Here is a 25,487-nt window from a genome sequence, read left to right as displayed (position 1 = left end):
CAAGAGTGTAAATGTAAGAAGTAAAAAAAACTTTTGTTACCTCCATCAAATTGTAAGGTCAAAGTCTGACCAGGTGAATGGAATGCAATGTGAGACACAGTGGAGTTGCAGCAAAACAGATGCCTCATTTGGCTGTTGCCTTTGGTACATTGTGCAAGAGTTTTCATGTTTTCCTTGCAAAAGTAAAGGTTTCCCTTGATTGCTCTGGTTCCCTCCCACACTCTATAGATGAGCTGGTTGTTAATTAGGTACCTTAACTTGCCCTTAGTGTAGATGGCTAATGAGAGAAGGAGGAAGTAATAATTGGATATGTGTGAGAGAGTTAAGTTACAAAGAAATAAATGGGGGAAATAAGATTGCCGTGACAACTAGCAGAGGCTCAATAGAGCAAGTACCTCTTTACGTACCATATGGAAGTATGAAATTTAGTGGTTCCCCAAAATCCACAATTGTCCTGAACTCAGTTACATTATTTGCATTGCTTGCTTTAATTCCTTCCCTATTCTGCAGCTCAGGAGTTCTGTGGGGATATAGTTAAAATGCCAGAGGTGACATAATACACGGAGCTGCACTCACACCAATTAGGCTAACCTTTCAGGAGAATATAAGACCAAAATGAAAAGCAGCACTTGGCAATAGAGTCCCACATATCTACTCTGCCTTTCAACAGGTTTGTGGTTAATCTGACTTCAACTCTGTTTTCTTGTCTTTTTCCTCTTGTGTTGATTCTGCCATAGTCTAAAAACCTGTTAGTCTCAGCATCAATTACATTCTATGATGCAAGCTCCACTGTGCTCTGGGGTAGAGGATTTAATTAGAATCAGGTTTAATATCACCAGCATATGTCATGAAATTTGTTATGCAGCAGCAGTACATTGCAATACATAACAAAAACTGTAAATTACAGTAAGAAGTGTAATATATATAAGTTAAATATGTAGTGCTAAAAGAGGAGAGAAAAAAAAAGTAGTGAGGTAATGTTCATGGGTTCAATATTCATTCAGAAATCTGATAGTACATGGGAAGCCCCTGAATCGTTGAATGTGTGCCTTCAGGCTCCTGTACCTCCTCCCTGATGGTAGCAATGAGAAGACAGTAAAAACTGCCTGACACTTGGCAAGGGTAGAATGTATTCCTACTCACCTTAGTTTTGTGGATGACCCCTTATTTTGAAAATATGCTTTTTAATTCTACATTTTCCCATGAGTGGAAACTTTCTCTCAGCATCTACCTCTTCAAATCACCTTGGAATTTCAAAGCAAATTAATAGTATTTCAGAGAGGAGAATCAAGTGATACAGAGTCAAGACAAGAAACTGATGATAAAGTAAAATATAAGCAATTGAACTGTAGAGCAGACATGGAGGTCAAATTAACTATTTCTTCTGTTCAGGTTCTCTAAGATTTGGTCTTACTTTCTGATATGTGTTATCTATGCATTCCATTGGTTTCTCACTTCATCCCTCATCAATATCCACTTTCATTTCCTACCAATAACTGTTTTCCTTTTCACAAACCTCTGTCCTCATTTTCCCTCCTATTTGGCATTCTTAACACCCAACCCTCCAAAGACTGAGTCCCTTGTTCCCTCTATTGATAGAACTTTGGTCAAAATGAACCAGACTTTATTTTCATTTGATTTGGACTTCACTACATAAATAGAGCAAGCTTATTGAATTCAATGTAAGTTCAATAGTGAAACAACAGACTAGATATCTGAGCTTGGCTGTACATTTATCTTTCTCCTGAAGCTAATGATATACTTGAACAAAGGCCACCAAGAGTCCACTGCTGTTTTTAGAATAAACTCTGACCCAATTACCTGCAGCTAGCCTTCAAGGCTTTCTTCAGGATGGCACAGTAGTGCAGTGGCTAGTGTAATGCTTTCCAACACCAGCAGTCGGGGTTCAATTCCCACTGTGGTCTATAAGGAGTTTGTATGTTCTCCCTGTGACCAAGTGGATTTCTTCTAGGTGCTCCACTTTCCTCCCATATTCCAAAGACTTATGAGTTAGGATTAGTAAATTGTGGGCATGCTATGTTAGCGTAGGAAGCTTGCAGGCTGTCCCTAGCACATCCTCAGGAGATATTGGTTGTTGCCATATTTCACTGTAAATTTCAAGGTTTTGATGTACATGTGATAAAGCTAATCTTTATTTTAAAAATTTGGCGGATCAGACCACACTTGGAGTACTATCAGTAGTTTTGAGCCCCTTATCTAAGAAAGGGTGTGCCACCATTCCAGAGCAGGTTCATAAAAATGACCTTGGTGAAGAAAAGGTTAATGTTTGAGCAGTGTTTAATGGCTCTGGGCCTGTACTCACTGGAATGAGGGGGAGAGGGGTGGTGAGAGGGATTTTATTGAAACCTATCAAATATTGAAAGGCCAGATAGAGTGAATGTGGAAGGGATGTTTCGAACAGTGGGAGAGTCTAGAAATAGAGAGCGTAGCTTCAAAATACAAGGATGTTCCTTTCAAACAGAGACGAGGAGGCATTTATTTAACCAGAAAGTGGTGAATCTGTGGAATTCATTGGCCTTAGAGCCAAGACTTTGGGTATGTTTAAAGTGGAGGCTGTTTGGTTCCTGAGGGCATCAAAGGAGAAGTCAGAAGAATGGGTGTGAGAGGGAAAATAAATCAGCCATGATAAATGTCAGGTCATACTTGATGGGTTGAAGAACTGAATTCTGCTGTTATGTCCTAGGGTTTACTTTCCCTCACCTTGCAGAATTCTGGGTACCTTAAATATGTATGTTCAGAGATCAGTAAGCTTCCTTCTGAATTCTAACAGTTGGTCTATTTGGATTCTGTAGGTCGCTTGGATGACACCTATGTCAACAGATTTATGAAGAAGAAACTGTTATCTATGCCTTGCCAGAACCAGGGTTTTATTCTTGATGGATTTCCCAAGACCTATTCACAAACAAAGATCATCTTTGCTGGTAAGTTATGTTGTCCTCCATGCACTCTGATAGCCTTGTCCGAAAGTCTGAGTCTGATGAGAATTGGGGAAGGATATGCAACTACACAATAGAAGCAAGACTATAATGATTTTGTTGATCCTATTTGTGATCTGAAGCCTATGCTAGCAGTTCAATTCTCACCTTGACAGTAAATCAGTCATGGTGACAATGGTCAAATTTTTCACTGAGGTACGTCCTTTCCTCCATAGCTTCAAAGTGTCCACAATGACTGCCATTTTATGATCTTACCCTGGTTTTCATTCATGGCAGTCAACAAGGGAGAGGAGGCAAGGGGAGGTGCCATAATAAAGGATTGTGGCAAAAAAAGTAAACCAAAATGGAGAGAACCAGCAACTAGTGATAAAAAGAAAAATTGCAGGAACAAAAGAATAAAGTAGAAAGTTGGAGAAAACGGAGTACAAGAAAATGCAAACTTTACTTATGACTGACTGATGTTACAGATAGCTTCTTTTATTCTGAGATAAGTGTTTTGGAAATATAGAAGGTAGCTTTTCTGATGATATGTATGTTCTTCCATGTACATAAAATTATCCTTAAATGTTTCATGATATTTGCTTAAAGTTATATGTTTCCACTTATCAAAATATCCTGGCCATGCTTCAGTGTTCCCACTGTGACCCCTACTGCAGCCACACACTTAGCCCACAATCTGAGCTTTGGTTCACAGTACAGACTTCAGCCCTGGTCACAGTCCTGACCCATAGCTTATACACTGGCCCACAGACTGGACATTGCTCAATAGTCCATGCCATCACACATCTTGCTTGAACTCTGACCTCACTAGATGCCAGCTCATTGGAATTTACACACAGGGGTCAGATTAACAGTGTTTTACTTATTTAACTTCCTCATGCAGCTTAAAAATGAACCAAAATAAGATTATGTGGATTGCCTTGTACATTATTTTCATCTAACATGCCTGCATATTTTATCCCAAAATGTTGTTTTTCACCTATGATCCAAGCAGCAGAGACATAGCAGTGGTCTTTAGACATCTATGTCTGGACTCCCCTTCACTTTTATCTTTGCCTTACAATACAGCTGAAGAGGAGGAGGAAGAAGAAGGTGGCATGAACAAACTACCACAGTATGACAAAGCAATTACTCCAGGTTGGTAATGTTTTATTGTATTTATAATTTGTAAAATTATCTGTAATGTCAAAACACTTTATTCTTTTATACCCTCAAAGATCATCAACCTTAAATGTAATCACTTTTTCCCTCCCTGCAGTTACTGCTGCACCTATTGACTATTTCCAGGATTTCCTTTTGTTATCACCTTTTCTCCAGCTACCTGTCTTCACCTAACCCATTGTTCAAGTCTCTTAAACCCCTGTTATCTTGTTCTCTCAGTACTTCATTTATATACCTCCTCTCACATTATTACGTGTCTCACAGCCAATGAAGTTCTTTAAAAGAGTAATCACCATTGTGATGTAGGAACCACAGCAGCCAATCAGAACATGGTTAGCTTCTGCGATCACTTTTTGTAAATAATAATCCGGACCGTGATGACTGTTGCAGATAGCTCCAAAGGGAACCTCCAGCATAATAAATTTCACATGTACGCTAGCTGGCCAAGAATCTGAGATGTGCTGATACATATATGACCCTGCAAAGGACAAAGGACAATTTTGGCAATTCTGGACAATGTTTCTCATTCTCTGCATGCCACCTTGGCTGAACAGAGGAGCACTTTTACTAATAGTCTAAGACAACTGTGCTGCCTCAAAGAGCGCTATTTGGGGTCATTCTATGGGGCCATTAGACTCCATAATGAGCCAACCTATAGCCAGGGAAGTGATGGCCTCATCCTGTTAGACTTTGTGGTAAGTAATTTTTTATTCTTTCTACTTCTCTTCTAATATATATAACTGCGCACTTGTACTGATACTGTTGCATTGTAACTTCCTTTGGGATCAATAAAGTATCTATCTAAATGATAGATACTTTCTAAAGGTTCTAAATGGACGCCTCTCTATTAGGAGGCTGTGCCGTCTGGTCTTGGACTCTCCCGCTGCAGGGGGGATCCTCTCCACATCCATTCTATCTGGGTCTTTCAATATTCGATAGGTTTCAGTGAGATACCCACTCATTCTTCTAGACTCCAGTGAGTACAGGCCCAGAGCCTTCCTCAAATATTAACCATTTCATTCTCAGGATCATTCTTGTAAATCTCCTCCAGATCCTCTCTAAAGCCAGCAAGGAAAACAGAGTGCATTTGAAATTAAGCAAATGACACTCAAGAGACCATACCAGCTCTGCTTTCCATGTCTACCATACTCAACTACCTCAACAGCACAATTAAAAGTGCCAAGGGAGGGATTCTGACCAAGTGAGATATCATGTTTATTAAAAACTAAAGTGGCTGGAAGACTGTTTTGAATTGGCTTTAGACCAAATACATTAAGACCATAAGACATAGTAGAGGTGGAATATTTACAGGGAATCTGAAAAGGAACACCTTCACTCTGTAGAGTGTGGAACAAGTTGCCAGTGGTGGAGTCACGTTTGAAGTTGTGTGGATGGGCAGGGTATGGAGAGATATGGTCTGGGTCTTGACAGTTTGGCAAGACTAGATGGGCCAAAGAGCCTGTTTCTGTGCTGTAGTGCTCTATCTTTCTATCTTCCTCTGCTACTGAATACCATGTGAAGTTCAATAGTGATGGGATTCTCCAGTCCTACACTGGGGAACCTGATTTTGCCAGACAAATCTAATGTAGGTTTAAAATTCTCATTGATTGAATGGGGGCTTACCACTGAAATTTAGGAGGAATATCTACTTTTACGTACTTTGTTTCATTTAATGTTTTAAATTATCTCTCAGTGCTTATATTTTCAGAGATGTTAATAGTTTTTAAACTTCTCTGATCATTATGTAAATTTAGAAACTGATCAACGTTGAGAGGAGGTGAGGTTCCTTGGGCAGCTTCATTTGCTGTTAAAGACTTTCAAGATATTTTGGGGTTGGACTCCAAACCATTAGAACGTGTGGCCTAGTTGCCGTGAGGCCTCTTGAGTGCAGCAGTCCAACCCAGGTAATTATAAGCAGGACTGGCAGCAGGATAAATCTTTATTTGGACCAATGTTAGGGTGATCTGTTTTGGTGACGTTAATTAAGGGAGAAAGCTCAGGACTCCATTGATAACTCATCTTGTTGTCTTTGAAATTGTGCCATTGGAAGTTTCATGTCCACAAGCACGAACAGATGTTGGTTTATCCAAAAATAGCATCTCCTCCTGAAACTACTGCACTGAAGTGTCAGCCTAGTTTTTTGTGGTCAGCCTTTTCATGTGGGATTAGAATCTTCAGCTTTGCCAGTGAGATAGAGAGCCTGGAGTTCGTAGTCCTGTCAATTGACTACTCCAGGGGTCAATACCAAAAATCAAAGCCCGAAGGTCGATTGGAAGTTGAAGCCCAGGAGTCGAAGCCCAGATATGGGAGGTCTGTCAAGTTCAAATTCAATATACTGTACTTGTATAACAAAACAAAACAATGTTTTTCCGGACCACAGTGCACCCACAAAACATACCAGACACAACACATAAACCAAAATGAGTCTTGACCAAGCTGAGGCACTGATTGTTGGGGACTCCTCTGTATGCCGACTCATCATTGTTGCTGATGAGACTACCCACTGTAGTATCATCAGCGAATTGGATGATGTAGATTGAGCTCCGTCTGGTAGTACAGTCATCAGTTATCTGTGTGAACAGCAGCAGGCTGGACACAACCCTGGGCGGGAAGGGGGCACCAAAGCTCAGCATGATGGAGCTTGAGATTCTGCTGCCAAATTGAACTGACTGGGGTCTTTCCGTCAAGAAGTCCAAGGTCCGGTTATAGAGAGGTGTGTTGAGTCCCTGAGAGGACAGTTTACCCACAGCCTCTGTGAGACGATCATGTTAAACACTGAGCTGAAGTTGATGAACAAAATTCTGGCATATGATGCGTCATTTTTTTAGGTGGGACAGGACGGAGTTGAGGGTCGAGACCATGGCATCGTCAGTGGACTGGTTTGAGCAGTAGGCGGACTAGCAAGGGGTTGAAGAACTGTCCCAGTGGGTGGGTGTTAGGAAACAGATTTGTTTTGCTGTAGTTGTTCTGTTGATTGTTCTGTGTTATTCTACCAAGCATTGTGGACATGATATGTGTGGCGACACCTCCTTAGGTTTTGTTGGTTGTTAATGCAAATGAAGCATTTCATTGTATACATGATAAATAAATGAATCTGAATCTGACGTCTGACTTAATGCTTTCTGTTGAGCTACAGATGATGGTGAAGGTGCCTTGGAACAATACTAGGCATCATTTATCATCAGCGTCACCTAACCTTTTAAAGTAACTCACTAATTAATTTCTAAAATGCAACTGAGCCTTCACCTGTCCCAAACTCTGCTTACAATTCCAACCCTGTATACTTTCTCTCCGTAGAGTACGTCTTTGCTTTGGAAGCTTCTGATGAGTTCCTGAAGCAACGTGTCTTAAATCTGCCAGAGAGTGATGTTGTTGGGACTCACTATACACAAGAAAGGTTCTTGCATTACCTGGCCCATTATAGGGAACAGAACACAGAAGATGAGGCTCTTATCAACTACTTTGATGAGATTGAGATTCATCCAGTTCATATCGGTAAGCTTTGTTAATTTGAACGAAATGGAGGTATTCAAGGTGGTCATGCACTATTTTACTATTACATTTGCTGAACCTGAGAATAATCAATATTACATTTACAGTTTTTACCTATTCAGTTTTGGGTTTGAGAGAATATTTGTACTGTATAGCACAGGGCTGTAATAACAGTAGACATAGAAAATGACATTTTCCAGTATTTTCTGGATGCAGATCTAAATAACAAATAGCAGATATTTGGTGGTCAGTGAGCATTACAATATAATGGACTCTTCTGCACTATTATAACAAAGTAATTTTTTAATGGCTTCAACTATATTGCTGCCACAAAGCAACAAATTTCCATAAAATGTAGAAGTAGAATCAGGCTATTTTTAAGTCTGCTTTGCCATCCCATCCTACCTGATTTATTTTTCCTCTCAACCCTATTCTCCAGCCTTCTCCCTGTACCTTTGACACCCTTAGTAATCAAGAACCTATAAACCTCTGCTTTAACTATACCTGACTATGACAATGAATTCCACAGAATCACTGTCCTCTGGTTAAGAAAATTCATAGAAAAACATAGAAACATAGAAAACCTACATCACAATACAGGCCCTTCGGCACACAATGCTGTGCAGAACATGTACTTACTTTAGAAATTACCTTGGCTTACCCATAGCCCTTATTTTCTTAAGCTCCATGTACCTGTCCAAGGGTATCTTAAAAGACCCGATCGTATCCACCTCCACCACTGTCTCTGGCAGCCCATTCCACGCACTCACCACTCTCTGCATAAAAAAAACTTACCCCTGATATCTCCTCGGTATGTACTTCTAAGCACCTTAAGACTGTACCCTCTCATGTTAGCCAGTTCAGCTCTGGGAAAAAGCCTCTGACTATCCACGTGATCAGTGCCTCTCAACATCTTATACACCTCTATCAGGTCACTTCTCAACCTCCGCCGCTCAAGGAGAAAAGGCCAAGTTCACTCAACCTTTTCTCATAAGGCATGCTCCCCAATCCAGGTAACATCCTTGTAAATCTCATCTGCACTCTTTCTATGGTTTCCACATTCTTCCTGTAGTGAGGTGACCAGAACTGAGCACAGTATTCCAAGTGGGGTCTGACCAGAATCCTATATTGCTGTAACAACTCAATCCCACAAGCGATGAAGGCCAATGCACCATATGCCTTCTTAACCAAAGAGTCAATCTACTTAGCAGCTTTGAGTGTCCTATGGACTTGACCCTAAGGTCCCTCTGATCCTCCACACTGCCAAGAGTATTACCCTTAATATTATATTTTGCCATCATATTTGACTTACCAAAATAAATCACCTCATACTTATCTGGGTTGATCACCATCTGCCACTTCTCAGCCCAGTTTTGCATGCTATAGATGTCCTGCTGTAAACTCTGATAGCCCTCCACACTATCCTCAACACCCTCAACCTTTGTGTCATCAGCAAATTTACTAAACTATCTATCCACTTCCTCATCCAGATCATTTATAAAAATTACGAAGAGTAAGGGCCCTAGAACAGATTCCCTGAGGCACACCACTGGTCACTGGCCTCCATGCAGAATATGACCCATCTACAGCCACTCTTTCAACACGTACAAAAGCTGGATGAACTCAGCAGGTCAGGCAGCATCCATTCAAATGAGCAGTCAACGTTTCGGGCTGAGACCCTTTGTCAGGACTCAGGACAAAGGGTCTCAGCCCAAAACATTGACCGCTTATTTCAATGGCTGCTGTCCAACCTGCTGAGTTCATCCAGCTTTTGTACATATTGATTTTTGACCACAGCATCTGCAGTGTACTTTGTGTTTACAGCCACTCTTTGCCTCTGTGAACAGGCCAGTTCTGGATCCACAAAGCAAGGTCCCCTTGGATCCTATGCCTCCTTACTTTCTCAATAAGCCTTACATTGGGTACATTATCAAATGCCTTGTTAAAATCTATATACACTACATCTACTGCTCTACCTTCATCAATGTGTTTAGTCACATCCTCAAAAAATTCAATCAGGCTCATAAGGCACGACCTGCCTTTGACAAAGCCATGCTGACTGTTCCTAATCATATTATGCCTCTCCAAATGTTCATAAATCCTGCCTCTCAGGATCTTTTCCATCACTTTACCAACCACTGAAGTAAGACTCACTGGTCTATAATTTCCTGGGCTATCTCTACTCCCTTTCTTGAATAAGGGAACAACATCTGCAACCCTCCAATCTTCCAGAACCTCTCCCGTCCCCATTGATGATGCAAAGATCATTGTCAAAGGATCAGCAATCTCCTCCCTCGCTTCCCATAGTAGCTTGGGGTACATCTCATCCGATCCCAGCAACTTATCCAACTTGATGCTTTCCAAAAGCTTCAGCACGTCCTCTTTCTTAATGTCTATATATTCAAGCTTTTCAATTCACTTTAAGTTATCCCTACAATCACCAAGATCCTTTTCCGTAGTGAATACTGAAGTAAAGCATTCATTTAAGTATCTCCGCTATCTCCTCCGATTCCATACACACTTCTCCACTATCACACTTGATTGGTCCTATTCTCTCACATCTTATCCTCTTGCTCTTCACATACTTGTAGAATGCTTTAGGGTTTTCCTTAATCCTACTCGCCAAGGCCTTCGCATGACCCCTTCTGGCTCTCCTAATTTAATTCTTAAGCTCCTTCCTGCTAGCCTTATAATTTTTTAAATCTCTATTGTTATATACCTTTTTGAAACTTTCATAAGCTTTTCTTTTCTTCCTGACTAGATTTTCAACAGCCTTTGTACACCACGGTTCCTGTACCCTACCATCCTTTCCCTGTCTCATTGGAACGTACCTATGCAGAACGCCACACAAATATGCCCTGAACATTTGCCACACTTCTGCCGTACATTTCCCTGAGAACATCTGTTCCCAATTTATGCTTCCAAATTCTAGCCTGATAGCTTCATATTTCCCTTTACTTCAATTAAATGATTTCCTAACTTGTCTGTTCCTATCCCTCGCCAATGCTATGGTAAAGAAGATAGAATTGTGATCACTATCTCCAAAATGCTCTCCCACTGAGAGACCTGGCACCTGACCAGGTTCATTTCCCAATACCTGATCAAGTACAGCCTCTCCTCTTGTAGGCTTATCTATATATTGTGTCAGGAAACCTTCCTGAACACACCTAATAAACTCCACGCCATCTAAACCCCTTGCCCTAGGGAGATGCCAATCAAAATTTGGGAAATTAAAATCTCACACCATGACAACCCTGTTACTATTTCACCTTTCCGGAATCTGTCTCCCTATCTGCTCCGCGATGTCCCTGTTACTATTGGGTGGTCTATAAAAAAACAGCCAGTAGAGTTATTGGCCCCTTTCTGTTTCTAACTTCCACCCACAGAGTCTCAGTAGACAATCCCTCCTTGATTTCCTCCTTTTCTGCAGCTGTGACACTATCTCTGATCAGCAGTGCCATGTCCCCACCTCTTTTGCCTCTCTGCCTGTCCAAAGGTTCAAAGGTCCAATTTAATGTCAGAGAAATGTATACAATATACATCCTGAAATGCTTTTTCTTCACAAACAGATAAATGCCCCAGATAACAGATAAAACAGATAAATGCCCCAAAGAATGAACCCCAAAGTCCCCCCCAAGCTCCCCCCTCCTGCATGTAAGCGGCAGCAAGTAACAATCCCCACTCCCCCAACTGGCAAAAAAAAAAGTAAGCGTCAGCACCATCACCATCACCAAGCACTCAAGTGTGAACAAAGCAATAGCAAAGACACAGACTTTCAGTTATCCCAAAGACTTTGCATTACATCCAGCATTCGACATACCACAGATACTCTCTCTCCCTAATAAGGGAGGAAAAAGGTGTCTCCATTTTCCCAGTGAGCAGGGAGACATAACAAACAGCTCGCTGGTTTACGATGTTAAAAAGTCCATTACGTCACTTTTTTCGAGCTTTGTGCTCGAAAATCACAAAGATCCCAGGTCTTCAGGCCCACAGCAGATATCCTGACTCCTCTGACAACACACGGGTCCTTTCTGAAACATCTAAAGCCTGGCACTGTAAGTAACCATTCCTGTCCCTGAGCCATTCAAGTCTTTGTAATGACCGCAACATCATAGCTCCAAGGACTGATCCATGCTCTAAGCTCATCTGCTTTGTTCATGATGCTTTTTGCATTAAAATAGACACATCTCAAACCATCAGTCTGAGCGTATCCCTTCTCTATCACCTGCTTATCCTTCCTCTCACACTGTCTCCAAGATTTCTCAATTTGTGAGCCAACAGTCCCTTCCTCTGTCTCTTCAGTTCAGTTCCCACCCTCCAGCAATTTTAGTTTAAACTCTCCCCAATAGCCTCAGCAAACCGCCCTGCCAGGATATTGGTCCCCCTCGGATTCAAGTGCAACCAATCCTTTTTTGTACAGGTCACGCCTGCCCCAAAAGAGGTTCCAATGATCCAGAAATCTGAATCCCTGCCCCTTGCTCCAATCCCTCAGCCACACATTTATCCTCCACCTCACTCTATACCTATACTCACTGTTATGTGGCACAGACAGAAATCCCATGATGACTACCTTTGAGGTCCTGCTTCTCAAGTTCCTTCCTCACTCCCTGTAGTCTGTTTTCAGGACCTCCTCCCTTTTCCTCCATACATCATTGATACCAATATGTACCTCAAACTCTGACTGTTCACCTTCCTACTTCATGATATCGTGGATGTGATCAGAAACGTCCCAGACCCTGGCATCTGGGATGCAAACTACCATCCGTGTTTCTTTCCTGCATCCACAGAATCACCTGTCTGACCCCCTAACTATAGAGTCCCCTATTACTGCTGTCTTCTTCCTTTCCCTACCCTTCTGAGCCACAGGGCCAGAGTCTGTGCCAGAGGCACAGCCACTGTTGCTTTCCCCAGGTAGCCCCCCCCCCACCGCAACAGTACTCAAACAGGAATATTTATTGTTAAAGAGGACAGCCACGGGGGTAATCCCTAGTATCTGACTCTTGCCCTTCCCTCTCCTGACTGTGATCCACTTGTCTGTCTCCTGAGGTGCCGGTGTGACTACTTGCCCATAGCTCCTCTCTATCACTTTCCCTGACCAGACAGAAGTCATTGAGCTGCAGCTCCAGGTCCCTCACTGCAGCTCGATGCAACTGGACAGATGTGGCCTTCCTCTTCATCTCTGTTATAATATGATATGCTTCTATTCTGAGGCTGTGTCCACTTGTCCTAAATTCAGCCACAATAGGAAACATCCACTCCATACCCACTCTTTCTACACTTTTCAATATTCAATGTTTCAAAGCATTTCCACCACCCCTCCCCCACATTTTTCCAAACTCAAGCAAGTACAGGTCCTTAGCCATTAAACACTCATTGTATATTAACTCTTTCATTTCTGGAATCATTCTCATAAACCTCCTCTGGACCCTCTCCAATGCCAGTACATCCTTTTGTAGATGAGGGGTGTAAAACTGCTCACAATACTCCATATGTCAATGATAATAAACCTGATTTTGATGTGCAAGAGCTAATGGAAAGTTGGCCTTTCTCTGGAATGCAAGTTTTGGAAGATAGGCTACAGTTATACTAAGTCACTATTAGTCCCACTTGGAGTACCATGAATGGTTCTAAACACTTAAGATTGTTTATGTGGGAGAACAGCAGTGTGCATTTAGTAGAGTGAATTCTGGATTCCAAGTGTTAATATTATGAAGAGAAGTTACAAAAACTGTGTTAAATTACTGGAATCTAGATGTTTAAAATACTTGATCAAATGTTTCAAGGTGTTGACAGGAACCAATAGCAAAGACAGAACTTCCAAGACTAGAGCCTGCAGATGCATCACCTGTGAGTCGGCTGGTGTGGTATACTGAGTCCGGTGCTCCCGGTGTGGCCTCTTACATATTGGTGAGACCCGACGCAGACTGGGAGACTGTTTCGCTGAACACCTACGCTCTGTCTGCCAGAGAAAGCAGGATCTCCCAGTGGCCACATATTTTAATTCCACGTCCCATTCCCATTCTGATATGTCTATCCATGGCCTCCTCTACTGACAAGATGAAGCCACACTCAGGTTGGAGGAACAACATCATATATACCGGCTAGATAGCCTCCAACCTGATGGCATGAACATTGACTCCTCTAACTTCTGTTAATGCCCCTCCTCCCCTTCTTAACCCATTCCTGATATATTTAGTCTGCCCATCACTCTGCCTGTTCTCCATCTACCCCTGGTGCTCCCCTCCCCCTTTCTTTCTCCCTAGGCCTCCCATCCCATGATCCTTTCCCTTCTCCAGCTCTGTATCCCTTTTGCCAATCACCTTTCTGGCTCTCAGCTTCACCCCACCCCCTCCGGTCTTCTCCTATCATTTCGCATTTCCCCTCCCCCTCGTACTTTCAAATCTCTTACTATCTTTCCTTTAAGTTAGTCCTGACAAGGGTCTCGGCTCAAAACGTCGACAGCGCTTCTCCCTATAGATGCTGCCTGACCTACTGCGTTCCACCAGCATTTGTGTGTGTTGCTTGAATTTTCATCATCTGCAATTTTCCTCATGTTTGCCGTTCAATCCTAGATTTATTTTCGTGAACATCCTTTGAACTCTCTTCAGTGTCAGCACATCCTTTCTAAAATAAGAGACTCAAAACTGCTCACAATATTCCAAGTGAGGCTTCACCAGTGCTTTATAAAGCCTCAGCATTACATCCTTGCTTTTCTATTCTAGTCCTCTTGAAATGAATGTTAACATTGCATTTACCTTCCTCGCCTTAAATTAAACTTTATGAATCCTGCACAAGGACTCCCAAGTCCCTTTGTGTCTCAAACTTTTGAAATTTCTGTCCATTTAGAAAATAGTCTACCATTTTATTTCTACAACCAAAGTGCATGACAATGCACTTCCTTATGCTGTCTTCCATCTGCCACTTCTTTGCCCATTCTCTTTCAGTAGCCTCCCTACTTCCTCAAAATTACCTGCCTTTCACCTATCATCGTAATGTCTGCAAACTTCGCAACAAAGCCATCTATTCTGTCATCCCAGTCATTGACATATTATGTAAAAAGAAGTGGTCCCAACATAGACTCCTGGGAACACCATTAGTCACCAGCAGCTAACCAAAAAAGGCTCCCTTTATTCCCACTCTTTGCCTCCTACCAATCAGCCACTGCTTTATACATACCAATATCTTTCCTGTAATGCCATCAGCTCTTAACTTGTTAAGCAGCCTCATCTGTTGCACCTTGTCAAAGATCTTCTGAAAATCCAAGGACTCAACATCCACTGATTCTCCTTTGTCTATCCTGTTTGTTATTTCTTCAAATAATTCCAACAGATTTGTCAGGCAAGATTTCCCTTTAAAGAAACCATGCTGACTATGGCCTATTTTATCATGTACCCCAAAACCACATCCTTAACAATCGACTCCAACATCTTGCCAGCCACTGAGGTCAGACTAACTGGCTTATGATTTCCTTTCTTCTGCCTCTCTCCCTTCTTGAAGAGTGGGGGGACATTTGCAATTTTCCTATCTTCTGAAACCATTCCAGAATCTAGTGATTCTTGAAAGATCCTTACTAATGCTACACAATCTCTTCAGCCACCTCTTTCAGAAACCTGGGATGTACACCATCTGATCCAGGTGACTTATTTACCTTCAGACCTTTCAGCTTCCCAAGAACCTTCTTCCTAGTTACAGCAACTTCACACACTTCTGACCCCTGACACTCTTGAACTTTCAGCACACTGTTAGTGTCTTCCACAGTGAAGGCTGTTGCAAAATACTTTATCAGTTCTTCCACTATTTCCTTGTCCCCTCATTACTACCTCTCCTGTATCATTTTCCAACAGTCAGACACTCTCTCTCACCTCTCTTTTACTCTTTATGTATCTAAAGAAACTTTTGGTATCCTTTTTAATATTATTGAATAGCTTACTTTCATATTCCATCTTTTCCTTTATGACTTTTTAGTTGACTTGTTTGTTTTTAAAAGCTTCCCAATCCTCTGACTTTTTGCTCTGTTACATGTCCTCTCTTTGGCTTTTATGTTGGCTTTGACTTCTCTTGAAAGCCAGAGTTGTGTCATCCTGCTCTTAGAATACTTCTTCCCCTTTGTGATGTATATATCCTGCGCCTTCTGAATTGCTTCCAGAAGTTCCAGTCATTGCTGCTCCACCATCATCCCTGCCAGTGTTCTTTTTCAGTCAAGTCTGGCCAACTCCTCTGTCATGTCTCTGTAATTCCCTTTACTCCATTGTAATACCGATACATCTGACTTTTGTTTCTTCTTCCCAAATTTTAGGGTGAATTTGATCATATTATGATCACTTTCCCCTAATGCTTCTTTTACCTTAAGCTCTCTAATCCATTCTGGTTCATCATACAACACCAATCCAGAATAGATGATCCCCTAGTGGGCTCAATCATGAGCTGCTCTAAAAAGCCATCTCATAGGCATTCTAGAAATTCCCTCTCCAGGGAAACTGATTTTCCCAATCTACCTGCACATTGAAATCTCCCATCACTATTGTAACATTGCCCTTTTTGCATGCATTTTCATCTCCAATTGTAATTTATAGACCACATCGTCACAACAGTTTGGAGGTCTGTATATAATTCTCATCAGGGTCTTTTTACCCTTGCGGTTCCTTAGCTCTACCCACAATGATTCAACATCTTCCACCCTATGTCACGTATTTCTAAAGATTTGATTTCATTTCTTACTAACAGAGCCACGCCACACCCTGCCTACCTGCCTGTCCTTTCGATATAATGTGTATCCTTGCACATTAAGCTCCCAGCTACAATCTTTCAGCCATGATTCAGTGATGCCCACAACATCATACATGTCAATCTGTAACTGCCTGCAAGTTCATCTACCTTATTCTGTATACTGCTGCATATATAACAAATTCAGTCCTGCTTTCACCCTTTTTGATTTTGGCCTCCTTTTACATTGCAACTCATCGTTTTGACTGCAATTTTGCCCTATCATCAGCCTCTCCTTGCTCGGAGTCTTACTACACACTGTCTCTGCCTGTAAACCAACTACTTCATCCTCAACATTATCCCCTCCCTGAACAACTTTAGCAACCCTGTCCGCAAAGATATTGATTCTTCCCCCCACCCCTGTCCCAATGATCTATAAATCTGAACTCCTGCCCCCTGCACCACTTCAACAGCCATGCATTCACCTGCAAAATCATCCTATTCTTGCCCTCACTGGGGTATGACACAGGTAGCAGTCCAGAGATTACTTCCCTGGAGGTCCTGTTTTTCAGCTTTCTACCTAGCTCCCTAAAATCTCCCTTCAGGACCTTCTCACCTTGTCTACCTATGTCATTGGTGCCAATGTGAACCAAGACTTCTGGCTGCTTATCTTACCCCTTGAGAATGCCATGTACCCAATCCGAGACATCTCTGACCCTGGCACCTGGGAGAGAACATACTATCTAGGTGTCTTTATTGCACCCACAGAATCCCAGCTCTGTTCCTCTGAATATGGAATCCCCTGTCAACACTGCAGTCCTTTTCAACTCGCTGCTCCTCAGAGCCACAGCACCAGGCTTGGTGCCAGATTCCCCGTCACTGTGTCTCTCTCCGGTAGGTTGTCCCACTCAACAGTACCTAAAGCGGTATTGACTTCCAGAGGAGGAAACCAGAGATTCATGAGCCAGTCCTCATCGGAGGTGGAGAGTGTCAGCAACTTTGAATTCCTCAATGTTATTATTATGGAGAACCTGTACTGGGCCCAACACATAAGTAGAACTATGAAGAAAGCATGGCAGCACCTCTTCTTTCTTAGGAGTATGCAGAGATTTAATATGACATCTAAAGCATTGACAAACTTCTATTGATGTGTGGTGGAGAATATATTGACTGGCTGCACCACAGCCTGGTATGGAAACACCAATGCCCTTGAATGGAAAATCCTACAAAAACTAGTGGATATGGCCCAGTCCATCATTGGTAAAGCCCGCTCAACCATTGTGCACATCTAGTCCAAGCATTGTAACAGTTATTGCCCATCAACAATCAGACTCTAGAACCAAAGGAATAACTTCACTCAACTTCTCTTGCCCCGTCATTGAAATGTTTCCACAACCTATGGACCCACTTTCATGGCCTCTTCATCTCATGTTCTCAATATTTGTTGCTTATTTATTAATTATTATCATTTCTTTTGTATTTGCATAGTTTGTTGTCTTTTGCATACTGTTTGGATGCCCAGTTTATGCAGGCTTTCATTGATTCTATTATGGTAACTATTCTGTTAAGGATTTATTTAGTATGCCCGCAAGAAAATTAATCTCAGTGTTGTATCTCTTGGTATATATGTACTTCGATAATAATCTTACTTTGAACTTTATCATTGATTTTTATCTAGCAGAGGTCTGAAGCAGAACCAGACCTGGCAACTTTGGAATCATACTTTAGTAAGCTGATTTTCAGAACCTTTTCTAAAACTATCAATTTCTAGCTCTCTAACAATCACAGTAGTCGTAAAACATCAATGTTGGTCCACTGTTAACTGCTATATAATTAAGGTTTGAAAGAAAATCTGTCCTGTTGCTTTCAGATGTTTCACAAGACAATGATGCTGAAAACACCCCTGTGGTCCAAGATATTATTCAAATTGTGGGAAAGCCCAAAAACTATGGACCCACACCCGAAGAACTGAAAGAACTGCAGCGCAAAGAAGCAGATGAGCGTCTAGCTAAAGAAGCTGCAGAACAAGCCGAGAAGGAACGCAGGGAGGCAGAGGAAGCTGCAGAAAAATTAGCACGGTGGGAGGAGTGGGTAAGTGAAGGAAGGTAAAATATTACACCCACGTGACTTACAACCTTCATGTATATTTGGCCATCTTTGGATTACCAGGTGTGTTACATTAGCTGGTCCTGTTGGATCTAAAAATACTTGTGAAAAAAATGGTTGAAGATGATAGAGTATGTCTGCTTTTAATGTCCTGTTCCTAACAACTCTAGCAAATCTAAATATGTTGATTGTTTCTAATCTAATCTTTAATACTTTGTTTTAATTAACTGCTTTATCTGACTGTAAGTACAACATGGAGACACAAGACACTGCACATGCTAGAACCTGGAGCAAGCAAGAAACTGCTAGAGGAACTCAGGGGCTTTGGCAGCATCTGTGAAGAAAATGGACTGTTGACATTTTGGGTTGAGACCCTTTATCTGGAATGGGTGTTAGATCCCAAATGAAGGGTCTTGACCTGAAATGTCAGCTGCACATTTCCCTTCACAGATGTTGTCTGACTTGTGGAGGTTGTCCAGCAGTTTGTTCTCTACTCCATAAAGTGATTGATGTGGAACTGATATGGTACACCAGAGTCTCCCTGTATATTTGACAGGCTTAGTTAGGGACAGAGGTATGTCTCCACCAGAAGAGGTGGCAGGCAATCCTTCCCTCTGCTAGCCTGCAGGTCACCCTTTGGTAAGGTGTAGCCCCATGCTTAGCCCCATGATCACAGCCATAATGTGTTGGATGGTATGAGCAGCTGGTGCATATTACAAGTCCTGGTTATGCAACTACTAACACCATGCAGCAATTTCTGAAGAGTATTGATAATGTCTGGGGACACCTGTCTTGTGAAGACACTGACCAGAAGAAGGCAATGGCAAACGACTTCTGTAAATTTGCTAAGAACAATCATTGTCATGTGACCATTATAATCTATGTCATACGACATGGTACATGATGATGATGTTATATTAATGTAAAGGTTTTGTGTCTTTATCTTCTAATAACTCCCCAGTTGAATTTCATAAAGGTTCTCCCTTTGGTGATTCTCTTTCCATCAGAATCCCGTTGGTTAATAACATGGATAATCAGCAACCTTCAAATTACCAGCTCTGTTACTTCAGCTGGTCCTGATGGAAATTTACGAATTATTTCCTTGCAGGTTTTACCTTGAAAAGTTCAACTCAGTGGTCATTATCTGAAAACATTATTTCATTTTTTAAATAATCTGCGCACGACAATTTCCCAATATATTTATCGCTTGACACTTGAGTACTGGATCAAATCTACCCATTGCCCATATAGGTATCTGCCATGTCAGTATTTCACTAATAAGAGCAGGGATATTGGTCCTAATTTAAAATAGGCTGCATTTTAAAATAAGTTTTTTTGGGGAAAAGTAACGGGCAGAAGATTAAGGTCCGTTTGTACTCATTACAGGAACTGAGGCTCCTTATTTCCTTTTTTCTGGATTTCCAGTGCATGGTATTTTCTCTTTTGTTTGCCTTTTCTGCATAATTAAGTTTATTTTTAAATATTCCAGTTTATACATCTTCAATCTGTGTTCAAACACACACTGGGAGAGGAAGAAATTTGTCTTTGTCTGTTAGTCTACAACACACTATTGTGTATTGTCGAGCTTCTCTCTGTACTATTTCATTGCCCTGTGTATATTTGACACTTACGACCAAGCTGAATTTATAAAAAAAAATTTGAACTTTTATATTCACAAACAAAAAATAGTCACTAATATTAACTATTACTCCCTCTTTGTGCTTGAGTTTAGTGGCTAGCTAGGTCATTTCAGTGGGCAGTTAAGAATCAATGGCATTGTTTGGTCTGATGTCACACAGCAAGCTATGTATGGACAGTACATTTTTTTTCCAGTAAAGTTTTCATGAACCAGATGGATTTCTACACCTTCCCAATAGTTTGAGTTTCTGCATTACTCACTCTATTATGTAATTACTTGAACTTAAGTTGTCCTTCTGCTGTAGTGCGATTTAAACTTGTAGTAAAACTTCTGATTTGCTTTTATGCAGAATAAGCGACTGGAAGAGGTAAAGAAACAAGAACAGGAATTTCTTGAAGCACATTCCATCCCACTGCGAAATTATTTAATGCAGAATGTTATGCCTACCCTGACCCAGGGTCTGATTGAGTGCTGCAGAATTAGACCTGAAGACCCAGTGGACTTTCTGGTAAGGACTTACCTCCATCTGTGCCAACGAATCAGTCTAGTAGGTTTTTTGCTCTATGTAAGAGAACATTGTGTGAATCAGTCCAGATTCAGATCAGTCTGTGTGGGGATGATGCTGCCAAATTCCCATTCTTGGGAGTAGTCCTTTGACAGCTATGATTGACTCACCCACTGTAGAGGGAATAGATTCCACAAAATGAGCCAGACTTTGATTTATTACCAGCATCGTTATTCCCTCTTCTGTTTTTTATTCAGAAGAAGTGGGGATTGCCACCATATATCGCCCATTTGTAATTCCCCTTGCATCGAATGGCTTCCAAGTCAGCTTGAAGTGGAAATTAAGAGTAAGCCATTTTGTGTGTCTGAGGTAGCACTTAGATCAGACCTGGTGGGAAATTCACTTCCTAAGGGACATTATTATACCTGATGGATTTTGATATCAATCCGATGGTTTCATTACTGATCTGCATGGGTTAGTAATTCACTGAGTTGTGGATCTGAGTTTTTGGACTTCTGGGGAATCAAAGGATGTGAGGAACCAGGCTGGAAAATGGAATTGAAACCAAAGACCAGATTATTCATGATCTTATTGACTGAAGACTAGACAAGCTTGAGGAGTGGCTTCTTCTGCTATGCTGTTATTCAAGATTTAATTATTTAATTGCATTTCGATTCCACAGCTGCTGTTGTGGGGATTGAGCCAATGTTCCTGCATCTTCAGTTGTGACCTTTTAATTTTCAAATATATTTCAAAAAGACATAAACTTAACTTGTAACATGAGAGCATTTTGATCTTTTTCATAGATGCCTGCAGAATTCTCCTAGTGTTTCTCAGGGGAAAAAATGCAGACAATTTGTACATATACAATGAATCTTTCAGAATCCACATTTTGGAAACTAAACCAGATGCAGTGGATAGCTGTTAAATTTCCTACCTTTAGGCAATGGCCACTGGCAAAAATTGTAATTCAACATCAGAAGCAAACTGTAGTTTCTCTTCTCCAACACTGAGTTCAGATAGCATATCAGATTCACAAATCTGCAGTTTTTAAAGTTCACTTCCATTTTTTCCCTACTAGTTAAAAGTGTGGTTTGCTGACATAGAGTAAGCAGCTAGTTACAATAACTTTAGTTTTCAAGTCATTGTTTGCTCAAAAACACTGATTGGATGAGTTTAAAACAACACTGCTGTCTTTAATTACATCTCCTTGAAATACCTCTAATGGACACAAGCTGAATTGACAAACCTTTGTAACATCCACTATACTTGTATACTTTTTTTAAAGGCTGAGTATTTGTTCAAGAACAATCCACAAATTGAATGAAGAAAGACATCAAACAAACATGAAGATAAACTCTGATGGAACACAATTGATAGAATTAATTCACTTAACACAATTGATGGAACAATGTTCCTTTATCAATTGTAGTGGAAATATTATCTGTGATATTAAATCCTAATATATTCAAATGTGGAGAACTCATCTATCTGTATTTCTACAATGCAATGTCCTTTTGCTATTTAGGAAAAAATCTAAAATGTACATCATTTGTTCATTAGACTTTGATTCATGTGAAATTTAGAGCAAGTAAGTAATGTGAAAACAGTTGTATTTTTGGTTTAAAGTAAATGGATTCTCTATAACAAGAGAATGTCAAGTTTAATAAATGAAAACTTTCAGATAGCCAGCCTTTTCGTGTAGGTGTAAAAACTGGATAGTTCTAAGTAAGTCAACAACTTGTTATGTTAACTCATTGTTTTTGCTCTCCACACATATTGCTTGATCCACATTTATTGTAAATTTCCAGACTGGTGTATTCTGTATCCCACATTTTCTGCCTTGTTCCAGTACTGACCTTTCTGGGACCATTTTACCACAGTCCAAAAGTATAAGCAGGAGTAGGCCTTTCTGCATTCAAGCCTACTTTCTCATTCAGATCACAGCTGATCTGACTTTCCTAAACTCCACTATTTATGCTTTCCCTTGACATTTAACCTGGTTAACTCCCTAGTAATCTAAAATGTTTCAGTAAGCTAGCCTCCTATTCTTCTAAGCTCCAATGAGTTGGATCCTAACTTTTCCTCATATGACAATCCCAACATAGAGGGGATCACCCTAGTGATCACTCTTAAAAACCTTCAATAAAATAATACCAACACTACGTTAGGTTTGGCTTCACTAAAGCCTTACACGATTGGAATAAGACTTCAGTATACTTTTATGCTCCTTTGAAGTTAGGGCCAATATCCTATTAGCATTCCCTATTACTGCCTGCACTTGAGTACCAGTGTAGTAGCTAAACCAAGCCAAAACCAAAACAACTGCCGCTGCTGGTGACCCTACCGATTTCTTATACTTGCATGACGTGCCCTTGTTCCAATAATGATTGCTCCAAACGTCGAGGATACGTATTCAATCTTTTATTAGCAATTAGCAAATATACAATATTGAAGTGATGGATCTTCAACATACTCTATTGTAAGCTAAGTGTAACCAAGCAGTCATCAAAAGGTCTGGCATCCGCCAGCCCAAAAGCTACAGACTGCGACAAACAAAGCACGACTATGTGACTTATTCCCTTTGATTTTACCATGACGCCACTCATGTGACCAGTTACCATAATAAACATAATAAATACAATACAGATAGAGAACAGATGCATGGCTCCTTTCAGCAGTTTTCTATGTTTCATGTGCAAGGACCCCAAAACCATTTAAGTAATATCCCATTCATTTGTTCTTCCCTGCAGAAGAACATTTAAGACATTTCCTCTCTCTCTCTTCATCCAATCCCCTTTTCTACAACTTAGAACATGCTGGAATTCAGAGGGACCTGTGCATCCATTAATCACTGAAAATGATCATGTAGGTACAGCAAGGGATTAGGAAGGTTAGTGATATGGTGGCTTTTACTCTAAGATAACTTGAACGTCAACCAGTCTGCTGACTCAAAGCAGTTCTGTAGAAGGTCATCTGGCTCCTCAGGCCAGCACTACGAGACTTTCTCACCCCTCACAGGAGTGAGACTTTAAACTATGTGTTACCTGCACTCCTAAAGCAGCTGCACTTCACTGAACTAAACTTTGGAATTCCCTCTGTAAATTTTCATTTTTCTCCTTCCATCATTCCTGCTTAAAAATTACCTCCTTAAAAGAAAAGTTTGTGTAGTTCCTCATCGTAACAGCTTTTTCTTTATTCAACTTGTGTCTTTTTAGTCTTTTTCAAAGTGCTTAGGAACTTGACAGTGTTAACCCAAGCAGTTATTTTTCATTCTTCAATCTGTTTGTAATGTTTATAATACAAGTTACATTTTTCCTCATTCAGGTTTATTGTCACTGACATATGTTGGGAAATTTGTTGTTTTGTGGCAGCAGTGCAGAGAATGCACACAGCAAATGCTTCTATGCAACTTGATGAAAAGGTTTCAAAGACACTCTCACAACAATCAGTCTGTTAATCCCTACCCTCTGCCACTTTGATTCCCTGCTCGTGTTCAGCCAAACACCAAACTCAGCAATTTTTCATTCAGGTTTTGTATTGTGCATACATTCTTTTAAGTTTGTTAGCAGATTTACAGAAATGGAAACTATTTCTTCTATTCCTAAGTGTGCCTTATTGGGCAACACTAAAGCAACTAGAAATTTGATTTGGGGAGGCAGTACATAACTGGAGTGATCACTGGTTGGCCATTGTACCAGCTTTTGCCTCTACACATTATGGAGACATACTGTTGATAACAGTACCCTTGTATGCATAACACCAGCTTAACACATGTTTACCTAAATTTAAGTCCTAACTAAGATATGTGTGCAATAAATGTGTTTTAAAGTAACATTTACAAAGAAAACACACATTGTTACAACAATATATCTGTAACAAAGGTCCACCTTTTAATTTCTTTGCTTCAAGAGAACATTACCAATGTGCTGAATGGAGATCTGTTAAAATTGAAACCAACTGAAATACCGGGGTTAAACATTAAAGACTAAGTGAAAAGCACTGGATATCAGTTTTGGCAAACAGCTTCTGCTTTTGTAAATGTTTCCCAAGCCAACAGAAACTCTGGCAGAGAAAATTATGATTCTACATAAACTGAACTGCAACTCTGTGATTCCCATGTAGATAAAAGGTTCTGTTCTCAGTAGGAACTTCAAGATGAGGAAGGTGGTTTAGGCAGATTTATTTATTTGTCAAAAAAAGCTATGCTTATGCACTTACTTCTTTCTTAAACTATTTCCAATTCCAACATCAGGATAAAGTTCATTACACCATGAACAAGTAGATTAAGTACGGAGAGAAAACTGCAGCCAGTACTGAACTTGCCCTTGCTGAAGTGCCAGGATTCAAGACCCACTCCCAAGGCCTCATCCGTGGTGATGTCTAATCTGCCATATGTACAGAACAGGATGCAGATACCTGGGTGGAAGCAGAGGGGTCAGATCAATGCTGCAATGCCTCGGAGCACATATGTTGCCCATTCTCCCAAATTAAGGTTCAAATAGCCAGGCAGTTCATAAAGTTCCTTACTTTCTAACAACTTTTAAACCACAAGATACTTTGCAGATGTTGGAAATCCAGGATAACACATACACCTGCTGGAAGAACTTAGCAGGTCAGTCAACATCCAGAGGGGAAATAAACAGTCAACACTTTGAGCTGAGACTCTTTGGTGGGACTGGAAAGAAAGGGGTTGGGGAAGAAGTCAAAATAAGAAGGTGGCTGGAGGGAGGAGGGATGGAGTACAAGCTGGCAGGTAATAGGTAAAGCTAGGTGAGGGCAAAGATGGGTGGGTATGGGGAGAGGGATGAAGTGAGAAGCTGGGTGTTAGGTGGAAAAGATAAAAGTGGCACTGACAACTTCTAGCTGTTTTTTATTCAAAGTTGTATATGAAAGTGATGTAAACCCTGTATTTCCTCATCCA

General features: G+C 40.8%; 1 protein-coding gene across 1 annotated transcript in view; it reads left to right on the top strand.

Annotated features, from left to right (window-relative positions):
- The window catches only part of ak7b (adenylate kinase 7b), a 63,812-nt gene extending 41,558 nt beyond the window's left edge, over positions 1-22,254 (top strand). The window contains exons 13-18 of the mRNA XM_059961775.1: positions 2,814-2,942; positions 4,026-4,094; positions 7,416-7,613; positions 18,184-18,404; positions 20,408-20,566; positions 21,852-22,254. Coding sequence (XP_059817758.1) covers positions 2,814-2,942; positions 4,026-4,094; positions 7,416-7,613; positions 18,184-18,404; positions 20,408-20,566; positions 21,852-21,890 — 815 coding nt within the window. The 3' untranslated portion in view covers positions 21,891-22,254. The remainder of the gene's footprint in view (positions 1-2,813; positions 2,943-4,025; positions 4,095-7,415; positions 7,614-18,183; positions 18,405-20,407; positions 20,567-21,851) is intronic.
- The last annotated feature ends 3,233 nt before the right edge of the window (positions 22,255-25,487 follow it).

This window comes from Hypanus sabinus, chromosome 2, assembly GCF_030144855.1.
Source record: "Hypanus sabinus isolate sHypSab1 chromosome 2, sHypSab1.hap1, whole genome shotgun sequence".
Taxonomy (NCBI): domain Eukaryota; kingdom Metazoa; phylum Chordata; class Chondrichthyes; order Myliobatiformes; family Dasyatidae; genus Hypanus; species Hypanus sabinus.
This window is presented reverse-complemented; position numbering and strand designations above follow the sequence as displayed.